General features: G+C 41.3%; 2 protein-coding genes across 6 annotated transcripts in view; one reads left to right on the top strand and one right to left on the bottom strand.

The window, feature by feature from the left end:
- Positions 1-2,070: 2,070 nt before the first annotated feature.
- Positions 2,071-10,238, top strand: dnajc19 (DnaJ (Hsp40) homolog, subfamily C, member 19). Its single transcript, XM_080015337.1, has 6 exons — positions 2,071-2,209; positions 2,566-2,617; positions 3,951-4,024; positions 6,559-6,638; positions 9,837-9,907; positions 10,147-10,238. Exons 1-6 carry the CDS (start codon positions 2,207-2,209, stop codon positions 10,215-10,217), a joined length of 351 nt encoding a protein of 116 aa, XP_079871463.1. The 5' UTR covers positions 2,071-2,206; the 3' UTR covers positions 10,218-10,238.
- A 149-nt stretch (positions 10,239-10,387) lies between these two features.
- Positions 10,388-23,410, bottom strand: part of fxr1 (FMR1 autosomal homolog 1) — a gene marked incomplete at its 5' end in the record, with an annotated part of 32,776 nt that continues 19,753 nt past the window's right edge. For 3 of the 5 annotated variants that reach the window (XM_080015304.1, XM_080015301.1, XM_080015302.1), the window contains 7 exons: positions 10,388-12,651; positions 12,957-13,042; positions 14,255-14,332; positions 14,616-14,825; positions 19,046-19,161; positions 21,703-21,796; positions 22,303-22,534. In XM_080015304.1, the coding sequence (XP_079871430.1) occupies positions 12,487-12,651; positions 12,957-13,042; positions 14,255-14,332; positions 14,616-14,825; positions 19,046-19,161; positions 21,703-21,796; positions 22,303-22,534 (981 nt within the window). In that variant the 3' untranslated portion in view covers positions 10,388-12,486. The remainder of the gene's footprint in view (positions 12,652-12,956; positions 13,043-14,254; positions 14,333-14,615; positions 14,826-19,045; positions 19,162-21,702; positions 21,797-22,302; positions 22,535-23,410) is intronic. The other 2 variants (XM_080015303.1, XM_080015305.1) reach the window with 1 other exon arrangement.

Below are 23,410 nucleotides of genomic sequence, written 5' to 3'. Positions count from 1 at the left end.
TCTCCCTGCAGCACTCCGGTTTGGATGTTGAACTCCTCACTGTTACCGTCCGGCATTGTCACTTGGGCTCTCGTTCCCATGTACATGGTCCCTATGGCACGGAGTCGGTTGGGAGGAACATCGTAGGCCCTGAGTATTCTCAACATCATTCCTCTGTGGATGGTGTCGAAGGCCTTCTTGAAGTCGATGAAACACATCACCGCAGCCAGGTTGTTCCTCTTTACCTCTTCAATGATCCTCCTTAACGCAAGAATCTGGGCTAAGGTGGTTCTACCCTCTCGGAACCCGTTTTTGTTTTCCCTGAGGTGAGGGTCGATAGCACTCCGTATCCTGTTTAGTATCATGCGGTTGAACATTTTTGCAATGATACAGGTCAGGCTGATAGCACGGTAATTGTCAGGTCTTGAGAGATCTCCAGATTTTGGTACTGGGATGATGTGTGAGGGTGACCATATTTCCGGCATGACATTTTCCATTAGAGCCTGTAAGGTGTAACTGTCAACCCTGCAGTATTTGATGTCGATTTCGGCATGCACCCTTCTGTGCTCCTGGACTCCCAGGATCTCCACTCCTCTGCTCTCCACACAGTGTGAGAGTTGGAGAATTGGGGAGAGATAAATATTGGCTTTAACGGCTGAGGGGACTCTCCCAGCGGTGAACAAACGGAACGTTGTGAAACAAGCTGCTGCTTTTCAGCAGACCTACATAGTGCAGGTTTAATGTATAACTTTAAAATATAACTTTTGTTTGGAAAAATCCTATTGTATAACTGTGCAGGCTTTCAGAAAATCATCTCACCTCATCACCTCATCTGTAGTTGACAAATGAATTGTAGGGCTAAATGTCCACAAGTAGTTCAAAAGCCCTGTAAAACCAAGCCAATTATATGTACTAAAACTTTATGAAATACCCTTATTTTAAGCAGTGTTTATTATTCCCAAGCATGTGTTTGCTTCAGCAAATGGATACAACACATTTGATGATATATTGTGCATCCCGAATACCTGATAACATATATTGTATATATCTCACTGCTTCCAAAAGAAATGTCCTATGCCAATTTTAAAAATAAAAATAACTTGTTTGACCTTGTTGAAAGTCACCAGAATAGCACCAATATATCAATGATTTTTTAAATCAGATTCAGTAATTTTGCATTTTGGCGGGAAAAAATTAGACCATTGAAAATAACTATTCCATCAAATAAAATCTACAAATTATTATTTGTAGATTTTGTCTTACAACTTACTGAAGTGTTGAAATAGTATATATACACTGTATATATATATATATATATATATATATATATATATATATATATATATATATATATATATATATATATATATATAACTATGGCATATTTGTAATTAAAATTATCTTAATTAATTATAATATATATATATTTTTTGCTGTTTATTTTTCTGACAGCATTTCATAGTTCAGTTAACAAACTGGCTTGTCGCCACAGTTAGCTCTGTGCTGCATTCAAATACAATGGGAATTAAGGGCGAGAAACAAAGGTGGTTTGTATATAACTTCGAAGTCGTTTTACAGTGTAGACATGATAGCGGTCATCCGTTTTTACGTTTATATGAACATCCTACATATTAGGTAATATTTTATGACGCAATAATATGTTTTATTCAGGCTATTCTTTTTATTGTCCAGAAATAGACAGATGCTATTTCCACGTCCTTTTAAATGATAATATATATTTTTTAATTATTTCTAAATTTTGATAGAATTTCTACTTTCGGGATTATTCATAACTTTGACAACTAAACTTTGGAGAAATTCTTTAAATTCACAAATAAAACCAATAACATTGAGAATAATTTTGGTTGCTCTGCATTAGTCGATAAAATTTACCACATAAAATAAATATATTAACAAAATATTAAACACTATATTTATCATAAACAACGTATGTAATTAAATGCTTGCATTCAATCGTTATAGTGTAGTGACGTCACGAAGTTGCGGCGAACGTTATTTCCCAGTCGGAAGCTCGGAATTCCCTTCTCTCCAGTGTGACTTGAATGCCGCTGGAGAGCAGAGACGGTGGCCAACATTTGCGACAACGTGGCAACTTACGGCAAATTCGTCGGGACACGAGTGATCGTAACGTGAAAGGTCAGTCGTAACAATAACGCGACGAGCGACGACCGTCGGCTGCGTTTGAGACGGACCAACATAGGAAAACATGGTAAGCTAGCCTTCTTGTGTGCCTGGCCTCACTCTATGTTTTTGTCTTTCAAGGTAATGCCAAAAGTAAGGCAGTTGTGCCGAGGCTAGCCTGCTACCATTAGCCGGATAGGTGACTTGGTGAAATGGTGATTGCCTTGCTTTTACTTTTTTGTTGTCGTTCGAATGAGAAATTAAGCTACCCCACGTGCTTAATGTTGACTGTCATTTTCTATGGCGTTCTGTAACTTTTCAGTTAGAATACGTATGGCGATGACCACTATAGTGGTTGTGCATACAGCCAAAGCAGCTTAAGTGCTTGGATTTCCATGCTGATCATAAAGGTGTTTATATTATTATTTTTCTTCACCTCCATAGGCCAGTTCAATGGTGGCCGTAGGGTTAGCACTGGCAGCAGCAGGATTCGCAGGTAAATAATCCCATTGGCACCATATGTAATGTCTGCCTCTCAGTGGGCCTCATTTATGAACAGTGCGCCGCACAGATTTGTGCTTAAATCGTGCGTACGCACGGGTTAATCAAGAAAATCGTGATTCAACAATATTTCGTACTTCAATTTGTTCTTACTTTAGGGGCAAATTGAAAACTCCCTCGGACAGAGTCCTGCGAAATGATATTGCCGAACTTTAACTACATGCAAGTGGCTTATTAGAACCAAAATTAGAAAAATATTAGAAGTAAATATTCAATATTACACCATATCTAATATTAAAACATTTATTTACTACCAAAAATATTCCAACACCTAATATGTAGTGTGTGTGTTTGTTTAAGTCTAGGATCCTTAAATTAACTCAGTTGTCCGTGCAGTTAGTTAACTTTACACAAGCTGGCTATAAAGCTGTCATATTAATCTCCAAGCAGGTTTGAAAATAGATTATTTGGCTTTATGGATATTGATGTGTGGCTTTGGGAGAGAGCGCATCTATAGAGATCACCAGATCTGTTAACTGAGAGTGATCAATGGTTGATCACCTGGTTTCCACTGGTGATAGAAGCCCTTATTTTATTATTAATTATTTGTGTTTCGTTATATCATTATATAAGTAATAACCGCAACCAGACCAACCTTGGACCAACCAGGCCACCACATCCAAATCATCCATTGACTTCCTGGCTATAAGAACAAAACAGCCTCCATGCAATTAATGAATAGAGAAAAAAAAAACGTTTATATCAATCCACTGTTTTTATTTAACGCATTTAAGTGTGATATTCCGGAGAAACAGGCATTTAATGGCTCCGTCACTGCAGCGCAAAGCTCCGGCAGCCGCAGCAGACATGCGCAGTCGAGTTTGCTCCTCCTCTTTGTTTACCTCTGTACTGAAAGCAGGAAGTTCCTTATATTTGAGCACGCACCTGTCAATTTAGAATGGTTCAGATTTATCAACATACGCACATTTTGAGGAACAAATGTGGCCAATATTTACGGGTCATGAATCCGGTGTTGGCTTTGCCTATCCATTTCTACACACATATCATGAGGTCTACTGATGCCACCAGAAGAGTTAAGTGGAAATATACCCTTGTGTATGTATTGTAAGGCTTTTAAGGAAACTCATGAACGTGTTTTGCAACACTTAGTGATATGGTTTTACACACTGCCGTACTTGCAACAACTAGGTTTTAAAAAGGAAAAAAGAAAGAATTGTTGAATTGGAAAAGTTTAGGTGGGATTCCCTTATGCACAATGCTTATTTTATTCTTTGTTTTTTTAACGTGTTTCCTTCCTGTTTTTTCAGGCCGCTATGCTCTGCAGGCAGCAAAACACATGCAGCCCCAGATGAAACAAGCCCTACAGATCTTCCCTACGTCTGTAAGAATGAATATGCTTTCGCAAAACGCTCTATTTTGGCGACATTTCTTTAATTAAAATAGCTTTTTGTCCAATATAAATATTGTCACAAAGGTGGGAATAAAGGGCAGATTTTTCAGTACTTCTGAAGTAAAGAAATTTGCGAGAAGTATAAATACTCAAATTCACTTAAAAGAATGAATATTCCTAAATTCAGTGTTCTGCTGAGATACTTTAATTGATCCCCGAAGGGAAATTGCAGTGTCCCAGCAGCTCATATCAAAAACAATAGGCAGTAATAACAACAACAACCAAAGAATAAAATATGAGAAAGCCAGTGGCAATATGTGTGGAAACAATTTAAATATACAATAAAAACTCAGTTAACTGTACAAAAGAAATAAACATTTACATTTACATTTAGTCATTTAGCAGACGCTTTTATCCAAAGCGACTTACGAGGGAGAATAACATTCAAGCTACATTGCGACAGAGATTAGTGTAACAACAACATTAGTGTAACAATAAATACTGCAAGGTGGTGCTAAGTAATTGTAGGTTAGGACAGGAGGTACTCACTGAAGAGCTGGGTCTTCAAGTGCTTCTTAAAGACAGAGAGGGAGGTCCCTGCTCTGGTCATTTTACAAATAAAGTGAAGGAAATAATTATTTGATCCCTCACTGATTTTGTAAGTTTGCCCACTGACAAAAAAATGAACGGTCTATAATTTTAGTGGTAATTTTTGGTAGGTTTATTATAACAGTAAGAGACAGAATATCAAAAAGAAAATCCAGAAAATCACATAAGAAAAAGATATAAATTACTTTGTATTTGATCCCCTACCAACCCTAAAGAATTCTGGCTCCCACAGATTAGTCCTCTAGCTTTGAAAGTATTCCTAATCTCAACTCGTTACCTGTATAAAAGACACCTGTCCAGAGAATAAATCAATCAGACTCCAACTTCTCCATCATGGGCAAGACCAAAGAGCTGTCTAAGCACATCAGGGACAAGATTGTAGACCTGCACAAGGCCGGAATGGGCTACAAGACCATTGGCAAGAAGCTGGGTGAGAAGGAGACAACTGTTGATTATTCCAAAATGGAAGAAACACAAAATGACCGTCAATCTCCCTCGGTCTGGGGCTCCACGCAAGATCTCACCTCGTGGGGTATCAATGATCATGAGAAAGGTAAGGGATCAGCCCAGAACTACACAGGGGGAGCTTGTTAATGATCTCAAGGCAGCTGGGACCACAGTCACCAAGAAAACCATTGGTAACACACTACGCCGTAATGGATTAAAATCCTGCAGCGCCCGTAAGGTCCCCCTGCTCAAGAAGGGACATGTACAGGCCTGTCTGAAGTTTTCCAATGAACACCTGAATGATTCAGAGAATGCTTGGGAGGATGAGCCCAAAATCGAGCTCTTTGGTATCAATGCGACTCGCCGTGTTTGGAGGAAGAGGAATTCTGACTGACACCAAGATCACCATCCCCACCGTCAAGCATGAAGGTGGAAGCATTATGCATTATGCTTTACTGCATCGAGGAAAAGATGGATGGGGCCATATACCGTGAAATCCTGGGTGACAACCTCCTTCTCTCAGCCAGGACACTAAAAATGGGTGGTGGATGGGTCTTCCAGCACGACAATGACCCAAAACATACAGCCAAGGCAACAAAGGAGTGGCTCAAGAAGAAGAACATTAAGGTCATGGAGTGGCCTGGCCAGTCTCTGGACCTTAATCCTATAGAAAATCTGTGGAAGGAGCTGAAGCTTCCAAGTTGCCAAGCGACAGCCTTGAAACCTTAAAGATTTTGAGAGGATCTGCAAAGAGGAGTGGTCCAAAATTCCTCCTGAGATGTGTGAAAACCTGGTAATCAACTACAAGAAACGTCTGACCTTTGTACTTGCCAACAAGGGTTTCTCCACCGAGTACTAAGTCATGTTTTGAGAGGGGATCAAATACTTATTTCACTCAATGAAACGCAAAATAATTTATATCTTTTTCTTATGTGATTTTCTGTTTTTTCCTTTTGATATTCTGTCTCTCACTGTTATAATAAACCTACCAAAAATTACCACTAAAATTATTGACTGTTCATTTCTTTGTCAGTGGGCAAACTTACAAAATCAGTGAGGGATCAAATAATTATTTCCTCCACTGTATGGCAAGATAATGGAAGCAGTATAAATAGTATAAAAAAATGTAAAGTATTTAAGCAGTAAGAACAATGAATAAACCTAACAAAAATCAACATTGAAAAAGTCAAAAGTAAATCAAAGTAGTTAAGTACTTGATATTAAACTTGAGTGTCAAAAGTGAAACTTTTTCCTCTTGTTTCTTGTTACCAGCAAGTGCAAACTCAAAAGGTTTATAACCCTTTCAAGTAACTGTCCAAATTTGCCATCCAGTGTTTTTTCTGATTTTTTTTTTTTTTCTTGTTTTATTATTATTATTATCATACTTTGATTAAAATGGAATCAACTGAATTGGAGGTCCAAAAACATTATTGCAAATAATGTTTGTGCGGCCTTTTGTGCTGTTGCAGGCTTTTGGGAGTGGATACTATCGAGGTGGATTCGAACCGAAGATGACGAAGCGGGAAGCATTGCTTGTGTTAGGCATCAGGTACGTAGATGCTTGTTGCCATGTTCGGAGGGGGGGGGGGTGTGTCACAGTATCTTTATCCTATATTGTACCTGGATATTGATAATTTCACTTTATTTTGGGGATGACTGTTTGCGCTTTCATAAAATGTTTACACAACGACAAGAACATACAGTGGGGCAAAAAAGTACTTAGTCAGCCACCAATTGTGCAAGTTCTCCCACTTAAAAAGATGAGAGAGGCCTGTAATTTTCATCATAGGTTCCTCAACTATGAGGTGGCACGGTGGCGCATTGCACTGCTGCCTCACAGCAAGAAGGTCCTGGGTTCGATTCCCGCCTGGGGCGCTGTTGGCACCGTGCTCCGGCGGGTTATCTCCCAAATAGGAGCCTTTCTGTGTGGAGTTTGCATGTTCTCCCAGTGCTCACATGGGGTTTCCTCCACCTCACGTCAGTAAGGACCCCCCTCAAAAACATGCACACATCATCGTCTGACCAGCGATGGACACTCGTCACCAGGTCCCCGGGCGCGTCCACGTATGCTGCCCACTGCTCCTGGCTGTGGCCCCGGAGGAAGGACAAGCCAGGATGGGTTAAATGCAGAGGAACCATTTCACCGGCCACCATCCAAAGCATGTGCATGTGTGTGTGTGTGTGTGTGTGTGTGCAAGCATGTGTTGTAGTGTGGTGTGTTGCGTGATGAATAAAGACTGTTTCTTCTTCTCTTCTTCTATGAGGACATGAGAAAAAAAGAATCCAGAAAATCACATTGTCTTTTAAAGAATTTATTTGCAAATTATGGTGGAAAATAAGTATTTGGTCAATAACAAAAGTTCATCTCAATACTTTGTTATATACCCTTTGTTTGCAATGACAGAGGTCAAACGTTTTCTGTAAGTCTTCACAAGGTTTTCACACACTGTTGCTGGTATTTTGGCCCATTCCTCCATGCAGATCTCCTCTAGAGCAGTGATGTTTTGGGGCTGTCGCTGGGCAACACAGACTTTCAACTCCCTCCAAAGATTTTCTATGGGGTTGAGATCTGGAGACTGGCTAGGTCACTCCAGGACCTTGAAATGCTTCTTACGAAGCCACTCCTTCGTTGCCCGGGCGGTGTGTTTGGGATCATTGTCATGCTGAAAAACCCAGCCATGTTTCATCTTTAATGCCCTTGCTGATGGAAGGAGGTTTTCACTCAAAATCTCACGATACATGGCCCCATTCATTCTTTCCTTTACACGGATCAGTCGTCCTGGTCCCTTTGCAGGAAAACAGCCCCAAAGCATGATGTTTCCACCCCCATGCTTCACAGTAGGTATGGTGTTCTTTGGATGCAACTCAGCTTTCTTTCTCCTCCAAACACGACAAGTTGAGTTTTTACCAAAAAGTTCTATTTTGGTTTCATCTGACCATATGACATTCTCCCAGTCCTCTTCTGGATCATCCAAATGCTCTCTAGCAAACTTCAGACGGGCCTGGACATGTACTGGCTTAAGCAGGGGACACGTCTGGCACTGCAGGATTTGAGTCCCTGGCGGCGTAGTGTGTTACTGATGGTAGCCTTTGTTACTTTGGTCCCAGCTCTCTGCAGGTCATTCACTAGGTCCCCCCGTGTGGTTCTGGGATGTTTGTTCACCGTTCTTGTGATCATTTTGACCCCACGGGTGAGATCTTGCGTGGAGCCCCAGATCGAGGGAGATTATCAGTGGTCTTGTATGTCTTCCATTTTCTAATAATTGCTCCCACAGTTGATTTCTTCACAACAAGCTGCTTACCTATTGCAGATTCAGTCTTCCCAGCCTGGTGCAGGTCTACAATTTTGTTTCTGGTGTCCTTTGACAGCTCTTTGGTCTTGGCCATAGTGGAGTTTGGAGTGTGACTGTTTGAGGTTGTGGACAGGTGTCTTTTATACAGGTAACGAGTTCAAACAGGTGCCATTAATACAGGTAACGAGTGGAGGACAGAGGAGCCTCTTAAAGAAAAAGTTACAGGTCTGTGAAAGCCAGAAATCTTCCTTGTTTGTAGGTGACCAAATACTTATTTTACTGAGGAATTTAGCAATTAATTCATTAAAAATCCTACAATGCAATTTCCTGGATTATTTCCCCCATTCTGTCTCTCATAGTTGAGGTACCTATGATGAAGATTACAGGCCTCTCTCATCTTTTTAAGTGGGAGAACTTGCACAATTGGTGGCTGACTAAATACTTTTTTGCCCCACTGTACCTAGAAAGTTGCATTAGGGGCGTTCTCATGAAAACCACCAGAAAACATGTTCCAAATGAATTGATGCACATATTCAGAGTGTGAACTAATTTCTTTAAATATTAAAGTACACAACACCTAACTATGATATTATGAAACTAAATTATTTTAGTTTTTTTTTTTCTGTGGTTTTCTTATAAAACTGTATTACTGCAATATATCATGCAAAAATACATTTTTAAAGTATGTTCAGCGGTATTACTGTAACAATGTAATGTGTTCTGTTTTGGAAAGAAATATAAATTGTATTAATGTTGCATATGACATAGTAGTGTGGAGTATACATTTTTGCACTGTCATTGTGCCATTTTAAGCTGTGGTGTGGGGATGGTCTGGTTGAGCAGGCACACCTGACCTGGATCTGGGTTATTAGCATCAGAGTGGCTGCATACCTGTTGCTCGTTGGTTGGTCTAACGACCAGCAGGTAAGACCCCCATCCTCACACACACTCAGGATAGGAGCCCTTGTTAAACTATTTGCTCCTGGCTAATTCCAGCTAGCCCACTCTACAATAAACTGGTGTTTACAACCCCCCATCTTCTGTGTCTCTGTGCCGGAGGTCCCTGAACACCCCACTTGGCTGGCGCTTGGTAGGCGAAACGGTCACATAAGCTAAAGTGCGTTCATTACTGTAACAGCTAACAATTGTCTGGACGTGTTACAGTAATAATTTTTTTTTTTTAATAAGAAAAGTACAAGAAAAAACATTGAAATAATGTCATAGTTTAAAAACAACTAAGTGGGCCATATATTAGGCATTGTATTTAAATGAATTATTTCACATTCTGCATATTTGTATCAATTTTGGATATGTTACCATGGTGGTTTCATGAGCATGACCCATTACTGTCCTGTAATGCAGAATTAAACAGCAGGAAAAGGCACAATACCCAGCCTTACTTTCGCCCCCTCATCGGCAGTGTTGACGTGGGTTTTCATTTGGTCTTGTTTCAGTCCCATGGCCAACAAGAATAAGATCAGAGAAGCTCACAGAAAACTGATGATCCTGAACCACCCAGACAGAGGTAAAGAGACTTACAACCGCAACAGCTGTTCTTTCAATGCTGGATCAATTTAAACGATTCTGACACTGACCAGTTAAGTGGACTCCCGCTGATCGAAAAAAATTTAGTTTCGATTACAAATTAACTTTTTTGAAAGAATAGAAATTGAACTCAAGCACATTCATAAGAAAAATTATCTTCAGTCTGCATATCACAGATCAGAAATTGTTTCCATACAGTCTTTTGTTTTCTCCTTTCAGGTGGATCTCCTTACCTAGCAGCAAAGATAAACGAAGCAAAAGATTTAATGGATGGCCAGGTTAAGAAATAAACATTTGTGTGGTAACCTAAACCTGCATGTGTTGTTAATAATACATTTGGACTCTCTAGCTATCTATCGAGAGATATAGATGTCTATCTTTCATACAACTGTACAATAATACACTATTAGTTGCATTTGTTTTCTAACTCAATTCTTTGGTGCCTATTTTAAGAGGATGGAGGGGGTTGTAAGTAATGAGGAATACTGAACAAACATTTGTGGCAGTTTCTTAGAGATTCTTCTTCTTGGGTGGCAGCTGAGAGCATGTTCCTTTGCAGCTCAATGATTAAATAAAAATACTCCTATCAGTAATCTATATCAAAAATTGTCCCATGGAAGGATAGCATTCAAAGGATTAAAGATCATTGATCTCAGTAGGCAATATTTACACCATTTTTCCTGATGTCATTAAGAAAGCCAGAGTCAGATTATAGATCTATATGACCATGTTTATTAAGAACTACCTGCATACAAAACATATTGCACATCAACCAACCAGAACGATCCTTTAAAAAACAAAAAAAAAGGTACTGTAGTCATCCCAAAAGAAATGCTTGGGGAAGTCACAACTGTCAGTAGTTCCAAATTATATCTTTAAAAAAAGAAAGGGGAAAAAAAACCAAGCTTGTTTTATGCCAGTTTTAGTGTCGAGAAAAAACTGCCTTTTTTAAATTATTTTTTTAAATACTGTACATTTGTTTTTTTCTTAAATAAATAAACCAAATATACCTCCTTTCTCAATGAAAACAGTTGTGACTATTTCCCGCCAGCTGGCCAGTGGAAGAACCATGAAAAGTGACATCATCGTGACCAGGCCTCAGTTTCCCAGAAGCATTTTAATGCTGTGGGGGTTAGTTGTCTTTGGACAGAATGAAGAACATCTTATTAGAAAGGGAACGGTGCTTCCATGTTTGGGGGGGGGCGGAAAAAAGGCTTCCAGTGCACTTGGTTAAAAAAAACAAAACATATGAATTATTGAAAACAGCCCTTGAGCATCTCCATTGCCTAGCTTGTTAAACCGGAAGCGCTTTGCAGTCTATAGCGCTAAGATGTCTCGTTAGGGGAAACTCAGGCCCGGCGGCTACATATCTGTCCAGCGCACAAAAAATAAAAAATAATAATGGGCCAATATTTTGGACTTACTGACTAAAGTTATTCCAACAGTAACAAAAGAACAACAACAAATACAATTCAGTGCAAAGAAAATATAACTGTCTTATTGTTTGTTTCTTATTTCCAGTAAGTAACATTTCCTCCTATGACAGAAAGTGGTTGCATATAGAAAAACAAACAAAATGCAAGGGCAAAATAACAAGGTAAACAGAACGCAGCTAACATTGCACTCTTAAAACAGACATTTACAGTCAGGGCTGGGGTGGGGGTAACTGGACTTCTCTTTGCCCGTGAGTAATAAGAACACGCACCTGATTTTCAAAAGATATGCCTGCTGAAATCCTTTCAGTGCTGCTCTCGCCGTGCCAATTGGGTTTGTATTTGTGTGTCGGTGTGTTTAAAGGTCGGCGGTGTAATGCGGAGAACTGGAAGGATTTCAGACGGTACAGTATGACATGTAGCCAGGTAACGACATGTTGAAATCTACTCTGAAGGCACCGACAGCTGATCGCATGTATGTTGTAACATACCTCTAGAACGGGGATTCTGAAAAACCCTACCAGTACCGCGGTTTCAGTTTAATTTGTGTGTTTTGCGATTGGGGGTGGAGAAAGTTTCTGATAAAGGGTTCCAAGATGAACGACCTCTGTCCCAATAACCGTGGCACGGGTTTGAATCGTATCAAATCCTTATCTGAATCTCTTCATCTTTTTATTATTTTATTTATAATATATATGTTTTAAGTCTTGTCTTCAGTCCAAAAGAGGGAGGGGGACTGAAAAGCGCAGGAAGTGGAGATATCTGCAAGTTTGTTGGACTATCTTTGGCAAGCTTGTACAAGGAGAATAACGGTAATAAAACCAATGGGGTCGGACGTGGAGTGTCCGGGGGCGGAGTGTCCCTCTGCTAAATGTGTACGTGAATACATTTCAAATATTTCGAACAGACGAAAAAATGGAAAAAAGAATGACACCCCCCCCAAAAAAAAATTAAAATGTCATAACCCCAAAATGACGGTGCCAGCCATATTGTCAATGTCAAGTTCCTCTGCCGTGGGACCGTTTGAAGTGATTTAAGATGTTAAATCAACCATAGAAACCTAAAGAATGTTCCAACATTTGAAACCATTTTCTTTTCCATTTTGTTACTTTTGCCAAAATCCTGATTAGGAGAGTCCATTGACAACGGCCTGGGGTGTGGACTCTCCCTGGGGGCAGGTTTTGGCGACAGTCTCTCTGGCGGGGCTATCGGAGGCAGCGTTGCTGCTAGTGCCGTTGGCTGCTGCCGGGGACAACTGGGGGCTGTGCTCTGCAATGGCATCCACCTGAACCTGGGGGTGAGCAGGTTGACTTTATTATGCAGGAAAAGTCTCACTATGCATCTCTCTTCCCCTCTGTGTTTGATTGAACAGGTATAGGGGTTTGGTATTGGTATTAAATAACTATTACAATCTATTGCCACCCAAGGGGGAATTCAAGAAATAAGTTAGTAAAAGAAACAGACTTTAGGCCATCTCTAGTAGAAGCACATTTTAAAGATTAGTATTTCCCTCGTGTCAAGATTGGACTTTTTGATCCAAGAGAGGAAAACAGCTTCAAGGTTCCCTCAATCATCAGAAAACTATAAGATGCTCACCAAATCCTTGTTCTTGTTAGTGTCGTTGGTGGTCTCTTTCTGTCGGCTTTGGGACTCTGCTCTGGATATGTAGTCAGCCACGGTCACTAGAACAGGAGGAGGAACAAAGAGAAGCCAGTAGGGTCAAATGGAGAAGCTGAGTTTATTGACTGCCTGGGATTAGGGCTGGAGTATCAAAGAGTACAAACTGAATTACATGGAGAATTGATATATGTTATTATTATATTTTAGTGAATCACAGACCAACTTACAAGACTTGCATTGATGTTGGTAAAGACTGAGATGAACCGATGAATGAGCAAACAGTGCTCAGGTGGCAGTGAGACACGTGAGAAATTGAAGTACCGTATTTCCTTGGATAAAGACCGGGGGAAAAACTGATTGGAGCTGTGGCGCTGTTCCATTGCGGAGCTCCGCTTCGTAACAAAGCAAATAAAAACAGTGTTTTTATTGCAGATGTATTTAATTTATTCCATTTCCTACTGCTGCATAACAGATTGCTTCTTGCGGCAAATGCCACACTATGAGCACTCTCCCGCATGGAGTGGTCCTTTCAAGGCGAACTCGGAAAACTGTAATTCCCCCATGCACCGCAAGTGCAACTTTTAGGGTAGCTCCTAGCTCTCTCTTTTTTCCACCATACATGTGTTTGCTTGGCACCCAGACGGAAGTTTGATTTAAAATTCATACTAAAATATGATCAAATATAATTATTGAACAGAGGGAATTAGATATAAAAGCCTGCCTCAAATATAAGTCTGCTTCCAATAAAGGCCTGGTACCCTCTGCAGTTGAGGTAAATAGAAGCCCCGGTCACTATTTGAGGAAAGACGGTAGCTTGGCTGCTTCCGGAACATGCGGTTTCAGGGTTTTAGTTTGTTTTGTGGGGTCTTTTTGTCAGTAAAGAAGGAATGCAGCATCATGGACACATCAAGGAAGACTTGCTTATACATGCCATGAGATTTCATACCGCACAGGACTAAATTCTTTCGATGCCTAAATTAGGTTTAAGCTAGTTAGTAAAATAATACAAAGCCTGTGAAATTAACTAGGGAATGTACAATGCCCTTCATTAACAAAGTAAGAACTTCAACCATAACGTAGACAGATTGTGAGATTATGTTCCTTGTGAGGAGCCAAACTACAAATTTGCACTCCGTCATAAACGCAAGGCAACCTTGCAAGCCACACCCAACCAATAGCTTACAAATCAGGTAATTAAGTGCAGTATAGGGGGGACAGTTAGTCAAGTAGCACTTCTCTTGGGCGTGTTGTGGTTACCAGATTGCCGTGGTTACCTGGCTGCCTGCCCTCGGGAGGGCGTGCGCGGCGACGCCGGCTGCGGTTGCGGCGTTCAGTTTTAGCCTCTGGGTCATCTAGTGGGGTGGGCGGTCAGATAGGGGGATGGGGAGGTGTAAGGCAGCTCATACAACACAACCTTCACCTCACAACAGGAGCAAAGCACAGATAGTGGGAAAACTCTAGTACGCCAGTGTTTTCCCAACAACTGCGAACCAGATGAGATGTAGGATTTCCCTACATTCTGTGGTGAGACGCTTTCTTTTTCACTTTTTTTCCACTGGCTGTGAAAATTGGTGTGAAAAAACAAGGACGTGAACTTAGTGTCTTATATATAGATAGCTTTCTATAGATACTTACCTATTCCGTTCTCGCTCACGGAAGCATTGTCTGATTCGCTCATGCCGTCCATCATCGTGGTGTCCTCGTCCGTCCTGCGTCTCCGTGAACGACGGCGGCGATTGGCGGCCATGTTGGACTCGCTAGCGTCAGTGTCAGCCGTCTGGTCCGTCTCCGTGTTTGTCTCCAGGGTCGCGTAGCCATGGTTACTATCGTAGTCGCGTGGTCCAGCTGGAGGCGATTGGAAAAGATGGAACGATATCAATGCATTGCATCTTCTCAAATTAGTCACACTACAGGTGGAGCCTGGAAGTATGGCTGTATGTGTATGTGCGTGTTTATAACATAATAAAATGTGCTCTAACACTCATTTACATCAGTGAAGCGTGTCGAAGGTTTTAGAAGGAGTAGTAAAAATGGGACGCTCATCATTTAATTGTTCATAGCGCAACCTTACTGAATACTATTAGGCTATTAAAAAAAATGTAGCACCCTGCTGCAGCTCCTCACTGTGCTTAAATATAGTCCTATGGGGCAAATGTTTAAGCCTTGAAAATGACGTTAAATCTCTTAAAGGGGACCTAATATGCTTTTCGTTATTTTCTGTCATATATATATATATATATATATATATATATATATAATGTTACAATGTCGGATGTCAGAACTAAAATTTTAATTACGTCTTGTAGATTTAATACAAAGCAAGATTCAGCAAATGATTGCTTATTTCTCGCCTCAAATTTGTTCAGAAACAGATTTTAGTGTACCGATAACATGAAATCAATGAAAGTTTACAGAGTAAATAAAACGGAGCCCATAGTAAATCTCAAACTCCATTGGCTCACAGAAACCCGGAACTTGTCCTCAATACCATTAGTTCAGAACTAGGGGCTTAATTTACGATTAAAGATACACACTGAACCAGCCCCTTTTGGAACACTATCGTATATAGGCATGTCACAATGGCTCAAATGCATAATAGGCGATCGCTCGGAGGTAGCGCTTGCCGATTTACGATTCTATTGGGGCATAGAACGTAATGTAATGGGGCAGATGCTGGACACCCCGTTACAGAAGTACAGGATTTATTATTTACAAGTAAAGTATTTACACAAAACATCCAACCTTTTACTAAATTGAGTCTGATAGCAACAGAAGGCAACGGGGAGACGTGCTGATACGGCACAGGACAGTGGGGACAGTTTTTTTCTTGGGATGGAACCGTCCATCCATGGACAGTCCATGGACTCAGTCCTTAACTCAGTTGTGTTGGAAAAAAGTTTTATAAAAGGTGGAAACAAACGGAAATAAATAGATCCAAAATAAAAACACGCCTGTGCAAAAAACTCAACTCCAATTCTCTGATACCTTTTTTCCACTGCGTCGTCGGTGCGTAAATAGACAGGAGGGTCTCACGAAACCCCGCGGCGCAATGAAAGTGATGAACGATCCCATGAATCAGAATTAAAGATCAGCCTCAGCAGGCAAGCGTGGGGGCCCGCCACTGTGTCCGTCCGGTCTGTCGGTAGATTTACTAATTTCTATTTACATTTATTTATTTCAGGATTTATTTCAGAGGTATATTTATTTTTATTTGCGCGCTACGTCTACATACATCCTCTTTGTGCGCGCGGACCGAGACCGCACCGGGTGACTTCTGCTGGACTGTCCCCTGCCCCATCTATTCTGGCATTATCATTGCGTGTGTGAAAAGGTGCAAGACAGAAATTATCTGGAATGTAGCTGCATGTGTGAATAGTAAAATCGCTAGTGGTGCCGGAAAGGTTATTCCAGTAATTTACCGGGAACTGTGTGAAAGGTGCTCAAAACAGCTCTGAGCGGAGAGGGCAAGGTGCAAAGACAGAAAAGGTGCAAAAGGTGCAAGACAGAAATTATCTGGAATGTAGCTGCATGTGTGAATAGTAAAATCGCTAGTGGTGCCGGAAAGGTTATTCCAGTAATTTACCGGGAACTGTGTGAAAGGTGCTCAAAACAGCTCTGAGCGGAGAGGGCAAGGTGCAAAGACAGAAAAGGTGCAAAAGGTGCAAGACAGAAATTAACTGGAATGTAGCTGCATGTGTGAATAGTAAAATCGCTAGTGGTGCCGGAAAGGTTATTCCAGTAATTTACCGGGAACTGTGTGAAAGGTGCTCAAAACAGCTCTGAGCGGAGAGGGCAACCCAGAAGAAAGAAACAAGAAGAAACAGTCTTTATTAGTCACGCAACACACCACACTACAACACATGCTTGCACACACACACACACACACACACACACGCACACGCACACGCACATGCTTTGGATGGTGGCCGGTTAAATGAGGCCTCTGCATTTAACCCATCCTGGCTTGTCCTTCCTCCGGGGGCACAGCCAGGAGCAGTGGGCAGCATACGTGGACGCGCCCGGGGACCTGGTGATAATTGTCCATTGCTGGTCAGACCATGATGGGTGCATGTTTTTGAGGGGGGTCCTTACTGACGTGAGGTGGAGGAAACCCCATGTGAGCACGGGGAGAACATGCAAACTCCACACAGAAAGGCGCCTATTTGGAAGTTAACCCGCCGGAGCACGGTGCCAACAGCGCCCCAGGTGCGAATCGAACCCAGGACCTTCTTGCTGTGAGGCAGCAGTGCAATGCACTGCGCCACCGTGCCACCGGCAAGAGCTCTATCTCCGCCCTTTCTCTCCTTCTCCATTCCCGCAATCAGTTGCAGAACATGGTGAACTGCATTTACATGGTCAGAGTCAATGGCTGATTGACGATTTAATTGTCATTCTTCCCAAGCCTAATGTGTAAAGGAGCATTATCGGTTCCCTTTAAGCTCACATTATAGTCACATTTCAGGATTAAATTTTTTTTTTTAACATATTTTCAATAACAGTAATACCACATTTTAGCATATTTTTGCAATTGCTGAAGTACCTTCATAATGTAACGTTAGCTAAGTAGATTGTCAGTAGAAAGCAGAAAACTTCCTGTTTCTAGTCTCTAACATTAGCACAGATGTAATTAGGGATGCGCTGATCTGATACTATGTATTGGTCCGATACTGGCAAACATCATATGGAAGTATAATCCGATCCCAATACATTAGCCTCACATAAATGCCTAACTAAACTTTGAGCCACATGCTATAAAGAGGGATGAGTCACAACCGGCGCCACAGCCAGCGCACACTCCTCCGTGGAACATGGGAGAGCAGCGGCGCTCTTAACGCTGTGCTTCTGTGTCAATCTGGTGAAGTCCGACATCGCTGCTGACCCACACCACCACCCACTGTATCTACACACCACAACTAATAAAAGCAATACCCGTCACCAAAACAAATTGTAAACATAAAGGTAAAAAAAAGTTTTAAAGGCACAGACTCCGTAGATACAGCGACACACACGCACACGTCCCACCCCCATTCACTCAGAGAGGGGGGGGGGGGGGGGGGGGGGAATTCAACGTGCATAAAATAGATAAAAGGTCAACAGTATACAAAGATAAAGAAATTAGAAAAATTAAAAGACATAAAAATAATACAAAGTCAGTGTTTTAAGTGAGTTTGCATGCAGAACAATACATCCTTTTGGGTACTCCTAATTACATAATTTGCTTATATTAATGATTATGCCTACAATTAAACAGCAAATATCAAAATATATTATTGATATTTTTGACAGACAGTATTTAAATAGAAATTCTACATTGAACTTGTTTAACTGATCAACGGACCAATGTCTTTGAGGCTGGAAAATGAATTCTGTGTTAAGAATAGCAGTGGAAGTGGCAGATTTCACACCGCCTGTGTGTTCAGAGACGTAGTTTCAGGTCCCAGAGACCAGAAGCTGAATGAGAAGATAGGTACTCTGACTCTGCATAACTGAGTCGTGTGTTGTGGGATATGTATTTCTTCTTTTAGGGGAGTACAATAATTTGTGTCACAGTTTCAGCAGGATGTGTTTTTAGATGTCTAGGTTAAACGAAAAGCATCCAGACAAATTAATTATTAACAGCTTATTTGTTTAAGCCTGGGAAAATGATTGGTATTAGATTGGTAGATACTCAAGGTTGCGGTATCGGACATGAAAAAGTCGTATCGAGGCATCCCTAGTACTAATGCCTGATGAAATGCACAGTTTACGAATTTTCCTTTATTATTATTCATTTATGGGATTATAACATCTATTATTTTTAATATATAAAAAGTATGAAAATATTGTGAGTTTCCTGTTTTCGAAAAAGATTAAACATGCTCTAAACCTTTTAAGCTTAAACGTCTGCCCAATTGGACTACATTTAAGCAGAGGGAGAAGTTGCAGCAGAGTGGTAAGTTTCTCAATAGTAAAGTGCTGAGTGAGGTTGTGCTATGAACAATGGGAACAAACATTGTAATCATTTTATTTAGTCATTTTAAGACCTGGGTTAAAAAATGCCAAATCGTATTTAAAACATTTTTTACCAGAGCTGTTGTTGTATCCTCCTCTCCCTCCTCGTCCTCTCCCTCCGGGTCCCCCCCTGCCTCTGCCAGCCCCTGGCCTTCTGCGACTGTCCCTTTGGGACCGTGGGCCCCTCTCCCTGTCAATCAGGGAAAACATTAATAAATCGATACACTAATCGATATGCAGACAGGTGAGAAAACTAGATCAAGACTTTTAGTAGATGAAAAAATAAATCGATCGTACCGGGTGCTCAATGACGAGGATCGAGGCGACATCTACTGAGTTATAACGGAGGTAACATGATCATATAAAGTTTAAAAAATTCCAATATATTTCCAACTATTACTTACAACTAAATTAATAACACGTTGAAAGTTTTGCCATGAGATTAATTGCTTCTGTGATGAATACATTTTAAAACTTTTCATCTTGTCTATCTCCATCGCCAGCAACAGCAAGCCAATGTATAAAAGCATGCATGGTGAAGACCAGACATCAAAATGGGGAAGAAATGTGTGATATAAGTGACTTTGACCTGGAATGATCGTTGGTGCCAGATGGAAGTGAACCGCACGACTGGTTAAAGCTGACAGGAAGGCAACAGTCACTCAAATAATAACGCACTACAACATTGGTGTGCAGAGGAGCACCTTTGAACACGTTGGACCTTGAAGTGAATGGGCTACCGCAATAGAAGACCACAACCGCTTCCACTCCCTTCAGCTAACAGGAAAGTGAGGCTCCAGTGAGCACAGCATCGCCAAACCTTTACAGCATAAGATTGGAAAGACGTCTAACGAGTCAACATCTGCAACATGACGATGGTAGGGTCAGAAATTGGAATAAACTAGGGATGGGACGTCTGATATTGATGCACCAATGCTTGATTCACTCTGGGGAAGCGCGCTGGTTCTGCACAGTGCGTTGGAGCTTGTATCTGATTACCATTATCACGTGACTTAAGACATCAGAAGCTTTGAAAGCGAACGAACCGCTGATGAGGTGTGACTGGTTTTAAGTTTTGGCTCTATCCCGTACCGATAAAACACTATAAACGTGTATTACAGAACTTTAATAAGTGACGATTGAGCACATATGAAATTGTAACTGAAACTAACGGGCCATTGTATCAGAATTCCCGTTTGCAGTATACAGATTACGTGGCTGCTGTGACTTGTGCAAATCACCAGGTGTCACTGTGTTCTCAGCTTTGCCTCTTTTTCCGACACAAACCGGAAGAAAGCCCCAATGCTTCATAAGGCTTCATCTGCCCATCACTAGCACAAACCACATGAATGGATCCATCCTGCCTTGTATCAAAGGTTCAGGCCAAAGGTGGTGGCTTAATGGTGTGGAGAATGTGTTCTGAGAACACATTAGACCCCTTAATACCAATTGAATTGTTTTAATGCCACAGCCGGAGTATTGTTTTGACACTGGGAAAATATTGCATTTGGGGCTAATATTGTGATATTCGATTGCATCGAATATCGGCCCAAGTCTACTTCTAATGGCTACTTCCAACAGGATAATGGAACATGTCACATCACCTCAAACTAGTTTCACGACCATAACAATGAGTCGTGATCTCAATCCAGTAGAGCATTTTTGGGATGTGGTGGAACGCAGCATGACAAATGCAGCCAACAAATCTGCAGCAATTGTGTGATACTATAATTTCTACATGGACCAGAGTCTCTAAGAATCCATGCCACAAAGAATAATATAGTCTGTTGTGGGGGCAAAGTGTGACACACTCACTCTTTGGCATCTTTTATATATATTAGGGCTGCAGACATTCCTCTATAATCCCATTTGAATTTGTATGCTTTATTATTTTTAATATTCAAATATATTCAAATTTTTAAGGCTCAAATTTAGTACTATGGGGGGGGAAGGCTCTTTTCTCTAAACAAAGCAAATGAAAACTCCAGATGTATTTACTGTTTCTGCTGCGGAGCAGATCGCAGATCACTTCTGAAAAACGCCCGCGTTATCACGGCCCAGTATTTAATCAGACCGCTCTGATCCCTCTAAGACAGAGGTCCTGTTGGTGATGGTTGGGCGGCTTGGGACTGTGTACCTTGGCGGAAGCTCACAGATGAAATCTATAAATCACCCAAGATGGTGCCACGGATGGCTGCCCCGGTGTGTTTGTGCCGTGGTTTCAGTAAACAGTGTTTAGTCACACAGTACCCAGAGCTCCTTCACCAGAGAAGAGCTTGTGAACATCAGGGTTACAAACCCTGCGGATTTATTTCTCACTTTCATCGCCACATCTGTGAAATTACTGGACATTCTTGTCAAAGGCGCACTCTCCCTTGGACACAGTCAAATGCCGGAGGAGAGGGAGATGCCTGTGCGTCTCCGCCGACACAGACTTCGCTACAGGGAATATTTCTCTCAAATGTGCGTTCACTGTGCAACAAACTGGATTAACTTATATTCAACTTCATTGTTCATCACATGTGAATTGACTCACTAACGTGAGGCAAAACATTTATGATCAATTGTTTATTTATTTAAAAACAGCGAATGGCAATTTCAGTGTTCCAATAGTGCTATTTGTCGTTATATTCAAATTCTATTCGTATTTTTTTCCTGCAGCTCTATATATATATATAGAGGTATTTATATCTAGAAAAAAGTATCATGACAACATGTGGAGATGCCAGACCTGTCCTGATCCTCTCCAGCCAAGGACCAGTCGCTCAGCTCGTCCCTGCGCTCCGAGTCGGTCTCCGAGGCATTGGACTGCTCAGAGTTTGTGCCTGGACAAGGAGAGAAGAAAGAAGGACATAAGACACACAAAGAGGATGGATTTAAGCTACAGTTAGTCCTTCTTCCATCACCAGAGGGAGCACTAGTCTATCAAAGTAAAGATAAAGAGCAAATTCAACAAACCTCAGTGTTCGTTGAACTTTGGTGGCCAGAAAACTGACAGCAGGTTTTGTCAGTGATACTTCTGTAGGTTCCCGAATTTTTACAATTTTGTCCATAAAGGTGACTTTTTATCCTTATAAATCCATCCAGGGGATTATAATAATTAAACACCACTTAAAAAACATGTTTTGAAAAACACAATTATCACAGTGAAACACACTGAAGTTTAGGGGTAGCCTAAGTATGTAAAAAACAAAACAAAAAAAACAGCAGTGAAGGCAGTGAGCCCCACCGCCCCCACACACACGCACAGATACTACATTTGACAGGAAATACTGAATAATCACTTAAAATAGAGAAATGGTGTACAGACATCTTTAACATGTTTCCCTACCGTATCCAGAGGTGTAGTTGTGACCCCTGCGACCACGGCCCCGTCCAGTGTATGAGCGGCCACCGTGCAGAGAGGAACAGGAGGAGGCTGCGGCAGCAGCGGTGCCATCTGCGTTGTGCCCGCCTCCCCCTCCCCTTTCTCCCCTGTCCCTGTCGGAGGCTCGGTGGCCCTGGTTGATCTGCCGCAGCTGCTCATCGATGTGCAGGCGCTCCAGACGCAGCTGTTCCACCTCCTGGAGGAGGTGGCGCAGAAGAGACGAGAGGCTTCAACAACAGTGCAGAGAGGAAACCACATTTTGCATTATTTATATGTCCAATACATGCTTGTGAGGAATCTAGTCTCCATCATGATCAGACACCACACTCAATCACACACACACACGCACATGTATGTTCATCATACACACTTCTGTGCTTTGCCTGGAGTTGCATAATCTGTCTGGCAATGTCGTTACTCTGTGTAATCTTTCTTAGTTCCTCCTCTAACTGATGGCCCTTGACATGAAGCTGCAGTAAGACCTGCATACATGACAAGCAAAAAACACAAAACATACAAACTGCGACAGGGTGCCCAAAGATAAAGATGGGTAAACAAAAAAAAAACTAAAAACTACACACATTGGCAAGGCAGGCAATTAATGCTGATCTGAAAGTACTGTCGATTTCGGCAATACCAAAATAAATTGTTTGGTCAATTCTGTTTATCCTGTCACCATGTTTAATTTGCAGACAGCCAACTGAATGTCAGCTAAATGTCAAAGACAGAATGTGTACAATAAGGGGGCTGCCATAGACTGGTGGGAGGTGCAAAGATCAGTAAGTCAAGTAATTGATGACAGCAACTGTTCAGTGCCTTATCATAACCATTTTTTCATTTCATTTTCATTTTGATGTCTCGCTAATCTGAAAGTCAGAAAGCGAAAAATGCAAATGTGCTTGATGTTCACAGCTAACAAATTTTACTGGAACGCTGACCGGATGACTGGAGCGCTCCTGAGCAGCCTCTCCATACCGTGGAGCGATTTCGGAGTGGGAATTTTTCCTTCAGGAGCGCAGAACCAAATGTTTGTCTGGGGAAATTCCCATTCTGTGAACGCTGAACGAGATTT

This window comes from Zeus faber (assembly GCF_960531495.2).
Source record: "Zeus faber genome assembly, chromosome: 1".
NCBI lineage: Eukaryota > Metazoa > Chordata > Actinopteri > Zeiformes > Zeidae > Zeus > Zeus faber.
The sequence above is the reverse complement of the archived record's forward strand: the minus strand, read 5'-3'. Positions and strand labels throughout refer to the sequence as shown.